We start from the raw sequence: 15,946 nt of genomic DNA, 5'->3' as shown, positions 1-15,946 counted from the left end.
CCATACTAGACCCTGCTTAGCTTTGCAAATGTGCTAGTAGTTTTCATTGCTACACCACTAGGAGGAGTTTTGTAAGATATTACAATGCCACACTGTTTTTAAAATGTTTTATTGCATTTCTTTGTGTTTTGCTTCTGTAAGCTGTTTTGGGTGCTACTTGTGCAGAAAATGCAAGAATTTTAGAAACCAAATACTGTACATTTTATTTATTTAAAGTATTTATTGACTGCTTTATGAGTAAAACATATTCAAGGCAGCTTATGCAATACCAGATAAAAATACAATTTCCAACAATAGTAAAACAGAAGTAGAATACCAAATCTTCTTTAACACATACAAACCTTTATAAAACCTGGCAGTAATACATACACTTTCAGTTCAAAAATAAAACACTTTTTCCCCCACAAAACCATTTGCTATTGAGAAGGCACTCAATAGTAGCACAGAGAGTCACTTATGAATAAGCTAGTGAAAAAGAGTGAGTTTTTAAGGCCTCTCTGAAGTTTAATTCATTGGTTAGCAATGAATTCAAAAGTCATGAGGCCATTGGAGAGAAAGCCACTCCACCTAGTGGTGGGTAGATGACAGGTCATTGGCATTTGCAAAGCACAGAGCTGTGGCTTTGCATGGTTTGATTCCAAACTGTGGGCAGAAGTGGATCACCTGATGTCTTTGTGATGCCAAAGGAGTGACAAACTTGGCCTGCAGGGGAGAAGGGAGATAAAGATCCGGCCAGCCACCAGCTGCATCCAGTTTCCCCACCTCTGCAGTAGAGGGGTTGTGTCAAGAACTTGGCAGCAGGCCAGTTGTGTGTGAGGATTGGGGTTAGGAGTCTCAAAAGCACCCAGTGAGAAAAGCTAGTTGTTGGCTATAGTTGTGCTCAGGGATGTAGGAATAGCCATGCAAGTGCACATGCCCTAGGAAACCAATTCATGCTTGCTTTTTTCATGTATCTTTATTGGGAGCAAAATATACCTGTTATCCTTTGTGCTTTCATACATAGTTAAGATTTTCCATCTAGGTAGGAATATCATTTGCTCCAGCCTGCTTATCACTTTAATACGAACATTGCTTAGAAAATGTACCGTAGAGGATGCAGATCACTTACTGCCTTCTGTAGTTTCAGTAAAAATCTGGTATGTGAATGGATGAAGGACAGGCTATAAATACTTTTTAACAACCATGTAAAAACAAATAAAATCAACAAGACTACCTCCATGCCTGAGACGTCTGTAGAACCTTGTACCCAAATCTAGATCTGATTTTTTAAAAGCCAGTTCTGCATTCTAACAACTAATAATTTAAGTTGAAAATGGAAGCAGTGTTGAACTTTGTATTTCTATTTAACTTCTTAAATGCTGGTTATTTCTTATTTTTGACAGGCAGCATTACCCCAACAGTGGAGTTGAATGGTCTTGCTATGAAAAGAGGAGAGCCCGCCATCTATAGGCCGTTAGATCAAAAGCCAGTTCCAAACTACAGAGCAAATTATAACTTTCGAGGCATGTACAATCAGAGGTTTGTGTGTTTTCAAGTGTTCCTTTAATTTTCCTGGTTCTGACTGCCCTTCAGAAAGCAACCTCAGGGCAGCTTTTTAGCCTCCCATTTCTGTTTCTTGCTTTTCATTAGTTGACATCTTATCTGCTTCAAGTGTGCTCTGAATTCTGAAATTTCCCTTTCCTTCTGGATGAGATTGAGAAGCTGCATCTGGAAAGTTAGCAGGAAATGGAACTGTTCGTCCATCCCAGTAGATATTTATGGCATTCTTCAGTTTGCAGATGTTGTTACTGGATAGCATTTGGCTTATTATTTTTTAAAAAAACAACCCCACCGCAATTCTGCATTTTACAAATCTCCCGTTTAAGACATTCCTAAGAATGGATGTGATCTCTGAACAGCTGTTATGTGAGAATAGCAAAGCTTTCATTTTCAAGCTGGTCTCTACATTTTTTTAAGACTGACAGTACAATCTTATACATGACTATTCAGAAGTAAGTCTCACTGAATTCATTTGTTTTCTGGTAAATGTGGATATGATTGCAATTCACAAGCTTCATAAGCCTATGAAAGCCTATGAATGTGATCTGTAGGAGCAGTTTTGGCAATTGAGGTCACAGAACACCCTTACTCCATCTGGGAACATCCCCAACCCCCAGGAGACAGTTGTGTTTTCTAAGCATTTTGATCCAGTTAGACATTATTAACATCCTTATGGTTTTGTAACCTGGTCATCTAAGGGCATGTGATCATCAGTTTCTCTGCCTTCCCCCACCAATAGTTAATTGAACCCCCCCCCCCCAAATCAAAGAATAATTATAGCATTATTGCAAAAGAGATCTCCCACACAGTGGTCCCAGGGCATGGTCAAAGGACAGATGTTGCTGCCAACTTGCTATGTTAAGCAGCTGTGGATCTGGTCATTTCCTACATGGAAGACCACCTGGGAACGTCATGTACACTATCTTGAATCCCATGGTAGAAGATAGAAGGGATATAGATGTTTAGAGGTCTAAATAAATCAAGGTGGCACAGGATAAGATTTTCTTTTCCTTGATTAACCATTTGCTGTGTATTCATTTTTCATTTTCTTTTTTATATGTTAAATCTGCCAATAATAATAATAATACTAATAATAAATCTGCAAATATCAATATATGTGCTTTTTGAGACATTGAAGGAAGTACATACAATAAACAAAAAATACTACTGATTCTTAGAATAGTATTTATGTTTTCATTTCTTATAAAATATACTACCCTAGAGCCCAAACATCCCCAGAAAATAAAATGAAAATAAAACAAGCAAGTGTGCGTTGAACTCTCAGTGGCTCAGCCTCAGTGGATGCTGTGTTTGCCTCTACCAATTTATCAAGCAACTCTTTAGTTGATTAATCTCTTCGTTAGGGCTGCAGTCGTAACTCCTAGCAGGGAGAGTGGCAGATTTGATGCAGCAGTGCAGCCAGTGTGCATCCACAGCCCTACTGCTTCACTGTGCCAGCTCCCAGGTTGGTGCATCAAAGAGACCCAGATCACTTCCGTTGCTGTTGCATGACGGCAGCACATGATCTGCTAGATCCCGAGAAAGCCCACCCCACCCCCATAAATGCCCCATTTTGGGATTTCCATTGGCTAACACTGTTGGTAGCTTCCATCTGCCTCCCATTTGGGTGGCTCCTCCAGCATGGTAGATTAGGGGGCTGGATGGTGTTGTATATGAATCGAAGTGTAGAATTTTTAAAAATACATATTGCTATTCTTTTATCAAAGCAGCTTGTTTCTTAGTACAGCCAGAGTGGAAAATGTTGTCAGATTCTGTGCAAATAATTTGGGTGGCGATGGATTTGAAATGCACTCCTCCTTCCATTTCCCCATCCCAGTGCCTTATTCTCATGCACCCTTGAATGCAAGCCATTTCCCTAGCTAATATTTCTAAAGATAGCCATAAAGGGCTTGGTAGTGAATTCTCATATTGAACCTTTCCACTCATCTGGAGAACTGGCCACCAGAGAAGGCAAGCCAAGCTTCCTGACAATCCTAGGAAGAATGTGGAACCACATGAGCCTGTTTAGAGCAGGATGGGAAGAAGCAGAAAAGTGGGATAGAAATATTTTAAGTGAAAAGAAATAAAGCAAACGTTAAACATGGAATGTTCTTGGCAGGGGAGTTCAGAATAGTCCAGTTCAGATTCCTGAAGTACAGATTGAATTGGAAAGACTGAGATCCTAACACTTACAAAATGTCCCTGCAGCATGTAGCTTGGCTTTCTTGCTTGGGTCATTCAGAGATGATTACTCTACAGGGACTTACTTGCAGTGTGAGCCTACTCTCTTGAATGCAGCACCCTGATTGTGGTTTGGTGTGCATATAGAGTAAGAAGGGGCAGTCCTGCACTGGGACTCCTGTGAGAGTTGGGTGAGGACTGAATTTTAGCTCTCTCCAGTGATGTTGCTCTGTAGTAGGCAGTCTGTTTTCAGGGATGCACTGGGAAAGCTGTCACTATTCAAACCCCACTAGCCAGTGCAAGTATAGTGAAAGAATAGCATGTCTCTGTTGAGGTAGGACATTGGGCTTCATTCAGTCCTTTGCATCCTCCTGGTTTCTTCAAATTTTGGGCGTACAAAACCCACGAATGAATCAGAACTAGTATCCAACTTATTTAGCAGAGGTATGCTTTTGAAGTATGAGCAGATCCAATGATCCTACCTTTTTAAAACAGCAACAAAAGGCCTTTGCATTCAGTTTTCATGTAGAAATAGCTAGTGTGCTTCTCAGGAGACTAACTACAGGGTAATCTACACATTGCACCCAAACTGCATATAAGGAAAATCCAACAGCCTTTTTGTAAATCAAAAGCAAGGAGGCTGTGATTTTGAGCCGAGGGGTGGTGCACCTGCATGTAATTATTTCTGCACTGACTTTTCCTCCTTGAGTTCAAATCTGTAATTATCCTTGTAAAATGGATCTGTAACTGAGGGATGATTTTGAGCAGGGGAACCTACAGGTGGTTAAGCCCTACCACCATCCTTACTCAAAGTCACAGCCTTATGAAGCTGCTTTCATTAAACACAAACCAAACCTGTGGGGTTTCATGTCATGCATTTACTGTATTGTTTACTACTTTGGATGGAAAGTTAATCATGTTATGGAAAGACAACTCTCCATAGCTTCCGACCACACAGTAAGCCCAGTGTTACCTGCCTCCCTGTTCTTCTGAGGAGGTGAGGGATTCTATATGACCTACCCTATGGCTGAAGGCTGCTTTCCTGCCATACAGTTACGTGCAGTGAATTTTGAAGTAGCTGTCAATCTGTTCCCCATGATTTCTTTTCACTTTTGAACACAGCTGCAAGAAAATCCCTGGGGAATGCTACCCTGTGCCTTTGTGATTAGAGAAGAGATTTGATGTGATATGAGGGCATGGTTTGCTTAGCTCATGTGGTTAGATTTGGTTAGAGATGGTGTCACATGAAAATGTTTATGATGGCTTCCACACAGCTGGAGTAATGTAGAAACCAGATATGGGAAAGGAGGCAGGTTACAGTGTCCTCACTTGTCTCCATATTTGGAGAACTGTGAACTATATCTACAGGAGATGCAGAGAGAGAGTTATTGTGTTCATAATGACTTCGTCAAGTGGCTGCAGTAGTGCAACGTAGAATAATTCTCCTAGGCCATCAGAGGGCAGTATGAATTTGTCATTTGTGTTTAGCTTTGACTGCAGAAAGCTCACCCAAAAGCTTTTTCCAGTACTTTCCTATTATTTCATATCTATTTTTTTTTCAGAATCTTAGCAATAGAGTGGTTATAGTGTTTTGTCTCATAATAGTTTTCTTAAAGTATTAAAATGGATGAGAGTATAACACCTTGACAGTCATAACATTGTGATCAATCCAATCTCACCAAATTAACTCCATAACTGAAGGGCCTCAGAAGTTAAGAACTAAATGGTCACCTTGTTGATACTAAGCTCTGTCACAGCGGCCCAGTTTACGTAAATCTATAATATTGTCTGAGAAACCCTCTACTACCATTATGGAGGCAATTGAGAAGCTAATACAACTTCTCCAGGAGGTCATAACACATGAACAAAATCTCTCTCCCAGGAGTTTTGGTCCCAATAAATCCGGAAGCATCCAATGGTTTGATGAGCGTAGTTTGATGAAAAGAGCACTAAGAGGCTCCTATATTTCTTACAGGAAATTGGGGTAAAACTATCTTTCCCCAAGCTATTTTCAATGGGGGGGGGGAATCAGACCTTATTGTCTCATAAAAAGTGTCAGAGTGATTCATGGTTGCTGCTTTTAAATGCTTCTCTTAATAACGACTATAGAACCTTCTGCTAGCTGACTTTGGGAGCTTTATGCTCTTGATTTGAAGTTCTAAATTGTTGTATCTTGGCACAGGTCTGGGAGGACCACTTTAGACCCATTGTTACATTCCTAGATGGCCTTGCATCCAATGTAGACCCTCTTTATGGTTCTGTATTAGCAGCCCCACAAAATAGAACCCAGTCTCTCCGAAAGAAGTTTCACATACAGTATTATATAATTAGCTGAAGAGTGAAAAGGACTCCAGGAATTGACTATATTCTTGCAGAGCTTTTAAGTGTATAAGCTATTGTTGACTGCCCTTATTACTACAATAAGCAGTTCTAATATGATCCCTTCTAGCTAGAAGAGAGCACCATTAGTACTCCTTTTTTTTTAAAGGGTCAAGCTAATGATCCAGAAATCTAGAGACTTAGCAGTTTGCTATCAGTTAATGGCGAAGTTATATCCTAGGTTCTTAAACAATAGATTAATTTACCTTTTTGGAATCAGAATATACTTAATTATTTTCAAGCAGCATTTAGAGAGAACCACTCAACCCTTTACCCAGTGTCTTGTGCTTTGCCACCTTGTTAAAAAATATCCAAGACCCTGCAAGAAGAGCTGTTTACTGTCTTCATGGATATTAAGGCACCTTTCGATTTTATCCCTAGGGGCAAGCTGTGGCAGAAAAGACCCTAACCCTAACCCCTTATTCAAGCTACAGTGGTACCTTGGGTTACAGATGCTTCAAGTTACAGACGCTTCAGGTTACAGACACTTCAAGTTACAGACTCTGCTAACCCAGAAATAGTACCTCAGGTTAAAAACTTTGCTTCAGGATGAGAACAGAAATTGCGCGGCGGCAGCGGGTGGCCCCATTAGCTAAAGTGGTACCTCAGGTAAAGAACAGACCTCCAGAAGGAATTAAGTTCTTAACCTGAGGTACCACTAGCAATAGCCTTTTACAAATTAGATGTGGCAGTTGGACAGCTTACTAAAGATAGGCCCATGGCCAAGGGAGCTAGGCAAGGATGTACACTTGCCCCACCTTGTTGTCTGTTTCTGATTGATCTTGAAAATGACCCAAAAGGACACCTGCTAAAACATCTATCTATCTATCTATCTATCATCTATCTATCTATCTATCTATCTATCTATCTATCTATCTATGTATCCTATTTTATGTAGTACTTATATCCTATTCTAGATTTGGGTTAAGCACAATTCTGAATAACCAAATCCATCATACTCTGTCACAAATCCTTTGCATCCCAGAAAGCTCAAGCTAATTCATCTGCTATACTACACCTTTTCTATACCTAAAGTGGTGAGTATATCCCTGCAGATATTAACATTTTTAATGCTAGGGTAACTTTCTAATTTATTTTTGGAGCTGCTGTTTGGATTAGGGGAGTGTCGTCTGAGTCAAATGCTGTTCAAGTTAAATTCCTGTGACCCTTCTGCAGATCCCAATATGTGTTCCTAATGCAACTATATTTTGGGAAAGGGACAGTGTCCTTTTGAGATAAGAGACTGGTTGGCAGTCTTAAAGCTTTGGCTTCTGATCTTTATTTTTAAGATAAGAACAGAGCTTTTAGCACATTTATCTGGGAACACCTATTCCCAGAAAGTAGAAAAAGCAACAAGGGGTCATCTCTCTTGAACCTGGTCATCAACAACAGGGAGGAACTGACTGATGAAGTGGAAGTACAAGGAACCTTGAGAGGAAGTGATTATGTCCTCTAAGGTTTTATTATACAAAGGCAAGGGAAAGCTGAGTGTGAAGTCCCATGGTCAGAAATACTCAGAGAGAAGCAAGTCCAAGATGGATGGGAGTTTCTTAAAGGTGAAATATTGAAGGCAAAAAGGCAGACAATTCCAACAAGAAAAAGGGGGGCACCTAAAGAAAATGGTGTGGCTGCATAAGGATATATAAGTTGGAATATATAAGGATATATAAGTTGGAAAGTAAGAAGGGAATGTACAAGAAATGGAAGAAAGAAGAAAAAACAAAGGAGGAGTATACAAGAGTAGCCAACAGTTGCAGGGAGAAGGTCAGGTGGGCCAAAGCTCAGAATGAATTCAGGCTTTTAAAGTATGGTCCCTTGATCGGTACACTATACTTCTATTAATGGGCATAGCCATGATTTATTTTAGTGCGGGCAGGCTTTATGTTGCGGGGGTGAGAGAACTGAGTTATCTGCGACGCAATTGGTCAGTTAAGTATTTTTATTTATTTACTTGATTTAGGAGGGGCATCTGTGCCCCCCACCCCCTGGCTATGCCCTTACTTCTGTTGACACAGCCTAGAATAGCATTAGTCTTTTTTTGCTGCTTCATCACACAGTTGACTCATGTTAAGCTTGTGGTCTACTAAGACCCCTAGATCCTTTCCCAACGATTTTGTGAAATGGTATATGGCAGTGTGCCTGCCCTGGTAAAGCAAAAACTTTGGGACATTTTCCCCCAATAACTTGTAGCTTATTCATGTACAACCTGTTCACCTTGTTCTTTTGGTATCTCTTGTGATGATCCCTTCCAATTAGCTGCCTGCTTTAGGAATCGTCATGTTGCTCCATAAATTTTGTTCTGGCCAGAAGTGGGAAATCAGGCTAGGGAGTAGTGAATCAATGCTTGAACACAAGGCCAGAAAGAGTGTTGCTTAGTTAAGGGTTAGGGTTAGGGTCAGTGTATTCAGGGTTTGGACTGACCAGGATGCCTTTAAGGAGAGCAAAATCTGTACTGCAAGTCCTGATGGCTCAGTTTAGTAACCAGCTGGTTGCTAAAAGCAAGGAACCTGGTTCCTTCATCTAAGTTCCTAAGGCTAAAACTGAGTGAAGCAGGATTCCGATTACAGAAAGAGAAATAACTGTTTCTTCGTTCCTATGTCATCTAACTCGGCTTCGGTGCACTGCCATCATTGGATTAGGTTTTAAATTGAATTAATAGTTGTTAATTATCCGCACAGTAACTTTTATTTTGCCTTGCTTTCCATTACCATACACTTCCCACGCGTGCACCCCCCTCCACATTGTTTTAAGGGAAGTGTGGAGTACAGCTGTGCTAGTGCTTGTTTCTAGGAAAGGAAAAGGGGGAAAGTCAGCCCATTTCCTGTGACTTTTAAAAAGCAGAAACATCTGTTTGAGAAAGCGGTCCCTGGAGCACAGTGGCAAGGGAGCCTGCAGGTGATGTGCTGTGCCATTGCCAGTAGCTATCACATTGGATGATAGTGATTAGCATTAGGGCTCCAGAGGTGGGGGAAGCATTTTGTATGGGTCTGTCAAGAAAGGATGGTCCTTTATGGATGCTGTACATTTTTGACAAAACAAAGGGCTTTCTAGCCTTATTATGTTCTTTGAAAGCATAGAGGGCCTGAAGATGAGTGAAGAATAATTCTGGTTATGGATTTCGTAACCAAAACTTCATCAGTGGCATTGGGACAAATCACGCCACCTCTCTCCCGCCTTTCAAACCTGTCCACAAAAAAAACACTGCTTCTGTGAAGCCTTTGGCTTAACTCCTTAGTCTCTACCTACCTACTGAAAATAGGACCAAGTATGTGAAGCTGCACTAAATCATCCCTACTGCTTTCCTCCTTTTTTCTGCTCCCTGTACCATCAAAATGTAAAATGTAAAATTCAGGTCATACTCCATGTGAGCACATACAGTGCACATCTATCTATTACTTGGCTAACTGTCTTGAATAATTCTTTCTTCAGCACATTTCATAGAATCATAGAGTTGGAAGAGACCACAAGGGCCATCGAGTCCAACCCCCTGCCAAGCAGGAAACACCATCAGAGCACTCCTGACATATGGTTGTCAAGCCTCTGCTTAAAGACCTCCAAAGAAGGAGACTCCACCACACTCCTTGGCAGCAAATTCCACTGTCGAACAGCTCTTACTGTCAGGAAGTTCTTCCTAATGTTTAGGTGGAATCTTCTTTCTTGTAATTTGGATCCATTGCTCCGTGTCCGCTTCTCTGGAGCAGCAGAAAACAACCTTTCTCCCTCCTCTATGTGACATCCTTTTATATATTTGAACATGGCTATCATATCACCCCTTAACCTCCTCTTCTCCAGGCTAAACATGCCCAGCTCCCTTAGCCGTTCCTCATAAGGCATCGTTTCCAGGCCTTTGACCATTTTGGTTGCCCTCCTCTGGACACGTTCCAGTTTGTCAGTGTCCTTCTTGAACTGTGGTGCCCAGAACTGGACACAGTACTCCAGGTGAGGTCTGACCAGAGTGGCACTATTACTTCCCTTGATCTAGATGCTATACTCCTATTGATGCAGCCCAGAATTGCACTGGCTTTTTTAGCTGCCGCGTCACACTGTTGGCTCATGTCAAGTTTGTGGTCAACCAAGACTCCTAGATCCTTTTCACATGTACTGCTCTCAAGCCAGGTGTCACCCATCTTGTATTTGTGCCTCTCATTTTTTATTTTTTATTTGCCCAAGTGCAGTACTTTACATTTCTCCCTGTTAAAATTCATCTTGTTTGTTTTGGCCCAGTTCTCTAATCTGTCAAGGTCGTTTTGAAGTGTGATCCTGTCCTCTGGGGTGTTAGCCACCCCTCCCAGTTTGGTGTCATCTGCAAATTTGATCAGGATGCCCTTGAGTCCATCATCCAAGTCGTTGATAAAGATGTTGAATAAGATCGGGCCCAAGACAGAACCCTGTGACACCCCACTAGTCACTCTTCTCCAGGATGAAGAGGAACCATTGATGAGCACCCTTTGGGTTCGGTCAGTCAGCCAGTTACAAATCCACTGAGTGGTAGCATAGTCAAGACCGCATTTTACCAGCTTCTTTACAAGAATATCATGGGGCACCTTGTCAAATGCCTTGCTGAAATCAAGGTAGGCTACATCCACATAACACCGGTCTTGAAAGACCTACATTGGCTCCCAGTACATTTCCGAGCACAATTCAAAGTGCTGGTGTTGACCTTTAAAGCCCTAAACGGCCTCGGCCCAGTATACCTGAAGGAGCGTCTCCACCCCCATCGTTCTGCCCGGACGCTGAGGTCCAGCACCGAGGGCCTTCTGGCGGTTCCTTCATTGCGAGAAGCAAAGCTACAGGGAACCAGGCAGAGGGCCTTCTCGGTAGTGGCGCCCGCCCTGTGGAACGCCCTTCCAGCAGATGTCAAAGCAATAAATAACTACCTGACATTCAGAAGACATCTTAAGGCAGCCCTGTTCAGGGAAGTTTTTAATCTGTGATATTTTAGTGTATTTTTGGTTTTTATGGAAGCCGCCCAGCCAGATGGGCGGGGTACAAATAATAAATTATTATTATTATTATTATTATTATTATTATTATTATTATTATTATTATTATTATCCACTGCGTTCCCTTTCTATTTGCTTTCTAAGTCTAAACTCCTTTTTCTAGCTTGCTAATTAATAGATAAGAAGAGGCCATCACCTTTGCTTAAACCATTTGGCAACTGACTGTTTACCTCTCTCTGTTGGAGAATTGGTTGTTTATGCCTACATCTGTGTTCCCTGATTTTCAAGTAGTTTAATAATATAGATTGTATAATATACCATCTGAATAAGTTGCACGGCTTAGCTTTATCTCTGTAGCATCAGTAGTGGTAAATATAGTACTGGACTAAGTGGCTGAGGCACTTCATTCTTTTTTGTTTACGTGGCCACTATGTTGTCAAATGCAATGTTCTTTTCAGTGTAGGAAAAAGATGATGCTACAGTTAGAGATGTAGCATTGTTTATGTTCTTGGACTCTAATGAGTTTTTGGAAAATGTTCTTACTAACCACTCTGCAGACTGTTAAGACTGGAGAGTAATGCAGTTCATGGGAATTTTTTTAAAGAGCTGAAGTAGATAAGAGACTTGGATGTTCTGTCTTTCCACTTTGCATAGGGAACATTAGAATTCCTTGCTTTATATAATATGGCTGAAGTACATTACAAAACTTAATTGCAATCCTTTTTATAATCACCGTGACTTTTTTCCCACATCCCCCACCTCCGTTTGTAAAGCCTTGCCCAAGGTCAACATCAGATTTTATTGATCAGCGAAATACAGGTTATAGACCTAACCTGCCTATCTCTGGGGTAGACAGTTTAAGCAACTGCTTCTGTTTGCTGTAACAATTGACATAATCACGCTCTTACAAGATTTCCAGGTATGTACAAACAGAAGAGGAAGTTATATAAACTGATTATACCCGTTCCAGAAAAACATATGATAGCATAGAAGAGTTATAGAAATCCTGCTAATTGAATAATTTTTCTTTCAGACTAGAAACTACTGAATTAGGGGGATAGTACTACTAGTCCACGCGATGGGGTGAGCTCCCGTTGCTCTGTCCCAGCTCCTGCCAACCTAGCAGTTTGAAAGCATACCAGTGTGAGTAGATAAATAGATACCACTGTGATGGAAAGGTAAACTGCATTACCATGTGCTGTGGGACTCGTCATGGCCCTTCGTGCGCCAGAAGCAGTTTAGTCATGCTGGCCACATGGCCCAAAAAGCTGTCTGGACAAACACCGGCTCCCTTGGCCTGAAGTGAGATGAATGCTGCACCCCATAGTCAAATTTGACTGGACTCAACCATGCAGCGGTCCTTTACCTTTACCCTTAGTACTACTAGTGCTTATTATTTATATACCACTTTGGAATTTTAAAAATGCTTTGTGTACTCTAAGGTGGTTTGGATATTATGATAAATCCATAATTAATAAATAATAAATCAGCCCTGTATACCTGAAGGAGTGTCTCCACCCCCATCATTCAGCCCAGACACTGAGTTCCAGCACTGAGGGTCTTCTGGTGGTTCCCACACTGCAAAAAGTAAAGCTACAAGGAACCAGGCAGAGGGCCTTGTCGGTAGTGGCACCCACCCTGTGGAATGCTCTCCCATCAGATGTCAAGGAGTTGAGTAATTATATATATTTTAGGAGACATCTTAAGGCAGCCCTCCATAGGGAAGTTTTTTAAGGTTTAAGGTTTTACTATGTTTTTATATATGCTAGAAGGTGCCCAGAGTGGTTGGGGCAACCCAGTTAGATGGGTGGGGTACAAATAATTTATCATCATCATCATCATCATCATCATAACTATGGGAATGAGCTACAATGAGCTTTGGACTTCTACATTACTTTGATGAGATCAGAAGCATTTACCTAAATTTTAAAAAATTAACTACAGCTTGTCATTTCATCAAAATCCAACAAGCTATGCATAATAGTTACATAGCTGGGAACCTGTGCTAAAAAAATATTCTGGTGAATATTTTGAGGCCCTTGTAAGTCTGTTTTTTGTGTGTGCTGAAAATGTTCTCTGGAGAACATTTGGCTCAACCCAACGTATTTACACAAAAAGTCATTAGGGAGTTATGAAAATTGTGAAGGGAGCAATCAGTATGCTTAATATATGTTATTTATAATACAAAACTGACAAATATAATTTGCATGGAAAAGGAGGAATTAAATGTGCACAGCCTGTATATCAGCTTGTAATGTTACTTGTTTCATTAAGAGGTTTCTAGAGGCAAGCACTCTTTTAGGAATGTTTATGCCATCTGCAAAAATACAGGAAATGCAATATGAAAAAAATGCCTGATACAGTAATACTTATTTGTGGTGTGGTGTGTGTGAGTGTGATTTGATAGCCATACAAGGAGAGGTCCTAAGGGATCCTTAGTATGCAATTAATATTTTGGCTGGAAAAGAACCAGATTGTTTCAGCGTGCTTATATGTTATGACATCATATGCCAGTAAAATTATAATGAACAGAAATTTTGTTTGCCTCTGTGGCAAACCAAAATGAGTTTTGTAATTGTCAACAGACCATTGCGATTTATATAATTACAATGGCGCCTGATCACACCAACTTGAAGGCATGTTATGAACCCCTGTTTTTAGATGTTAAGAACTAGCTGTAAACATTTACTCATGGCTGAAACCTTGCATGCCAGGTCATAGTTTTAAAGCTGATTTCCAGCTTAATACTCTCCGTTCTTAAGTGATACTAGTGGTCTGCTAAAAATAGATGCCTATTTTAAAAATTGACTTTTTGAGCATGCTAACTGAGGGGCGGTAGTCAGTGTAAGTTATACTCAGACTAATTGAACTTAATTTAATAATTTAAATATTTAAAATATTTACAAATTGCCAATAACCATAGATCTCTTAAGTGAGTAAAGGTAAAGGTAAAGGTACCCCTGCCTGTACGGGCCAGTCTTGCCAGACTCTAGGGTTGTGCGCTCATCTCACTCTATAGGCCGGGAGCCAGCTCTGTCCGCAGACACTTCCGGGTCATGTGGCCAGCTTGACAAGCTGCATCTGGCGAGCCAGCACAGCACACGGAACGCCGTTTACCTTCCCGCTGGTAAGCGGTCCCTATTTATCTACTTGCACCCGGAGGTCCTTTTGAACTGCTAGGTTGGCAGGCGCTGGGACCGAATGGCGGGAGCTCACCCCGCCGCGGGGATTTGAACCGCCGACCATGCAATTGGCAAGTCCTAGGCACTGAGGTTTTACCCACAGCGCCACCCGCGTCCCCTCTTAAGTGAGTACCAAATAATAAAATGCAGAATAACATAAATCAAGTGTGATCAGATAAAAAAATTAGCATTCTTAAAATGCTTGTTGAAGTGAACATATCTTCATGGCATGTTGAAAGCTGTACACACACTGTACAGATTTTCTTTACCTCTATTGGGAAGGTATCCTACAGAGCAGGGCTACTGTGAATGTCTTGTGCTGAATGTAGAGAGGTTTGATTTCAGAGGCATGGGGCATCTTCAAAAGCTCAGTCCCTGGTGATTTCACTTATCTTCACTTCTATAAGGAGTGAAGCGCTCTGTAGGGTACCTAGGTTCCTAAGTTGTTTAAGACTTCATACACTAGTACTAAAACCTTGAACCTGGTCCAGTAGCATACAGGCAGTCAGAGTGGTTCCCACAGCAGTTATTTCATGCTTTCAGGAAGCTATTCCTATCAGTAATCGAGCTGCCACGTTCTGCAGCAGCTGAAGCTTCTGGAGCAGGCTCAAGGGTAGCTCCACATAAAGCACATTGCAGAATTAAGTACTGAGGCTGCCAGTGCATGGACCACTGTGCGTAAACTATCCTGGTCCCAGACTGCCCCTAGCTGTCTCACCAGCTGAAGCTGATAAAATGCAGTCCTAGCCACTGAAGACAACTGTGGTGCTAGTGATGGTGTTGGAACTAGAATCAACCCCCAGGCTACTGACTTACTCCTTTAGAAGTTCAGACCCTCTGTAGTCATTGGTCAATTTCCCAGATCCGGGGACCACTCATCCACAGTCTTGCCATGTTTCAGTCTCAGATTATTGGCCCTCGTTCAGCCCACCTCTTGAGTCTAGGCACTGATCCAAGGTTTGCACGGTTGTTGCTTTGGAAATTCACATGTATCTGTGTCTCAAGTCTGTTGTTGTTGTTATTTTGGGTAGTGAGCTATAGATGCAGAATTCAGACTTGAAATAAAGCCTGTACAGAGTGATGGTGAACCATCAGGTTCCATATGATTATTTTGGTTCCCAGACACCCCCTGTAGAGTGTCCTGGTTTTTCACTGGAAGTGTGGCATTCCCAGGCCTCTCTAGCTAAAAGAATCTCAGATGACAAAGTTGAGGAAGAGCTCAGCCTAAGGCCTTTGGAGAGCTGTTCCCATTAGGGGTTGAAAAACTGGGTTGAAAAACAGCAACATTGTGACTTGGTGTTAGGCATCATCTCCTAGAGATTTCTGGGCTGCCTACAATATACAGTGTGTGTGATTTGGATCAGGGAGCTCCAACTTCAAATCTCCACTCAGCTCTAAATCTTACAAGGAAACCTTGAACAAGTAGCTATCTTGCAAATTTATTGTGATGATAAAATTTAGAGAAACCCACATTTGCTGCCTTGGAAGAACTGTTTTTCAAACTACATTTGTACCCTGCATTTCCTTCAAGTAGTTCAAGGCAGTGCACATAGTCCTTTCGCCCTGCTCATTTTATCCTCTCAGCAACCCTGTGAAGTAGATGGGGCTGAAAGAGAATGACTTGGCCAAGATCACACAGTAAGCTTTGTAGCTGGTAGAGATTTGAACCTGAACCTCCCCTGTCCTAATGAGACACTCGAAAGGTGTGATATATAAATAACC

At 41.4% G+C, this 15,946-nt stretch overlaps 1 protein-coding gene across 4 annotated transcripts in view; it reads left to right on the top strand.

Annotated features, from left to right (window-relative positions):
* STAU2 (staufen double-stranded RNA binding protein 2) overlaps nt 1–15,946 on the top strand; it is a 142,319-nt gene that overhangs the window by 10,151 nt on the left and 116,222 nt on the right. For all 4 annotated transcript variants that reach the window (XR_013840512.1, XM_079983083.1, XM_079983084.1 and 1 more), the window contains exon 5: nt 1,383–1,518. Coding sequence is in view for 3 of the 4 variants with exons in the window: in XM_079983083.1 (XP_079839209.1) it covers nt 1,383–1,518 (136 nt within the window). In the remaining variant the exon portion in view is untranslated. The remainder of the gene's footprint in view (nt 1–1,382; nt 1,519–15,946) is intronic.

Source organism: Podarcis cretensis (assembly GCF_951804945.1).
Source record: "Podarcis cretensis genome assembly, chromosome: 7".
Taxonomy (NCBI): Eukaryota; Metazoa; Chordata; class Lepidosauria; order Squamata; family Lacertidae; genus Podarcis; species Podarcis cretensis.
Note: the sequence above shows the minus strand (reverse complement) of the source record. Positions and strands in the feature narration are given on the sequence as shown.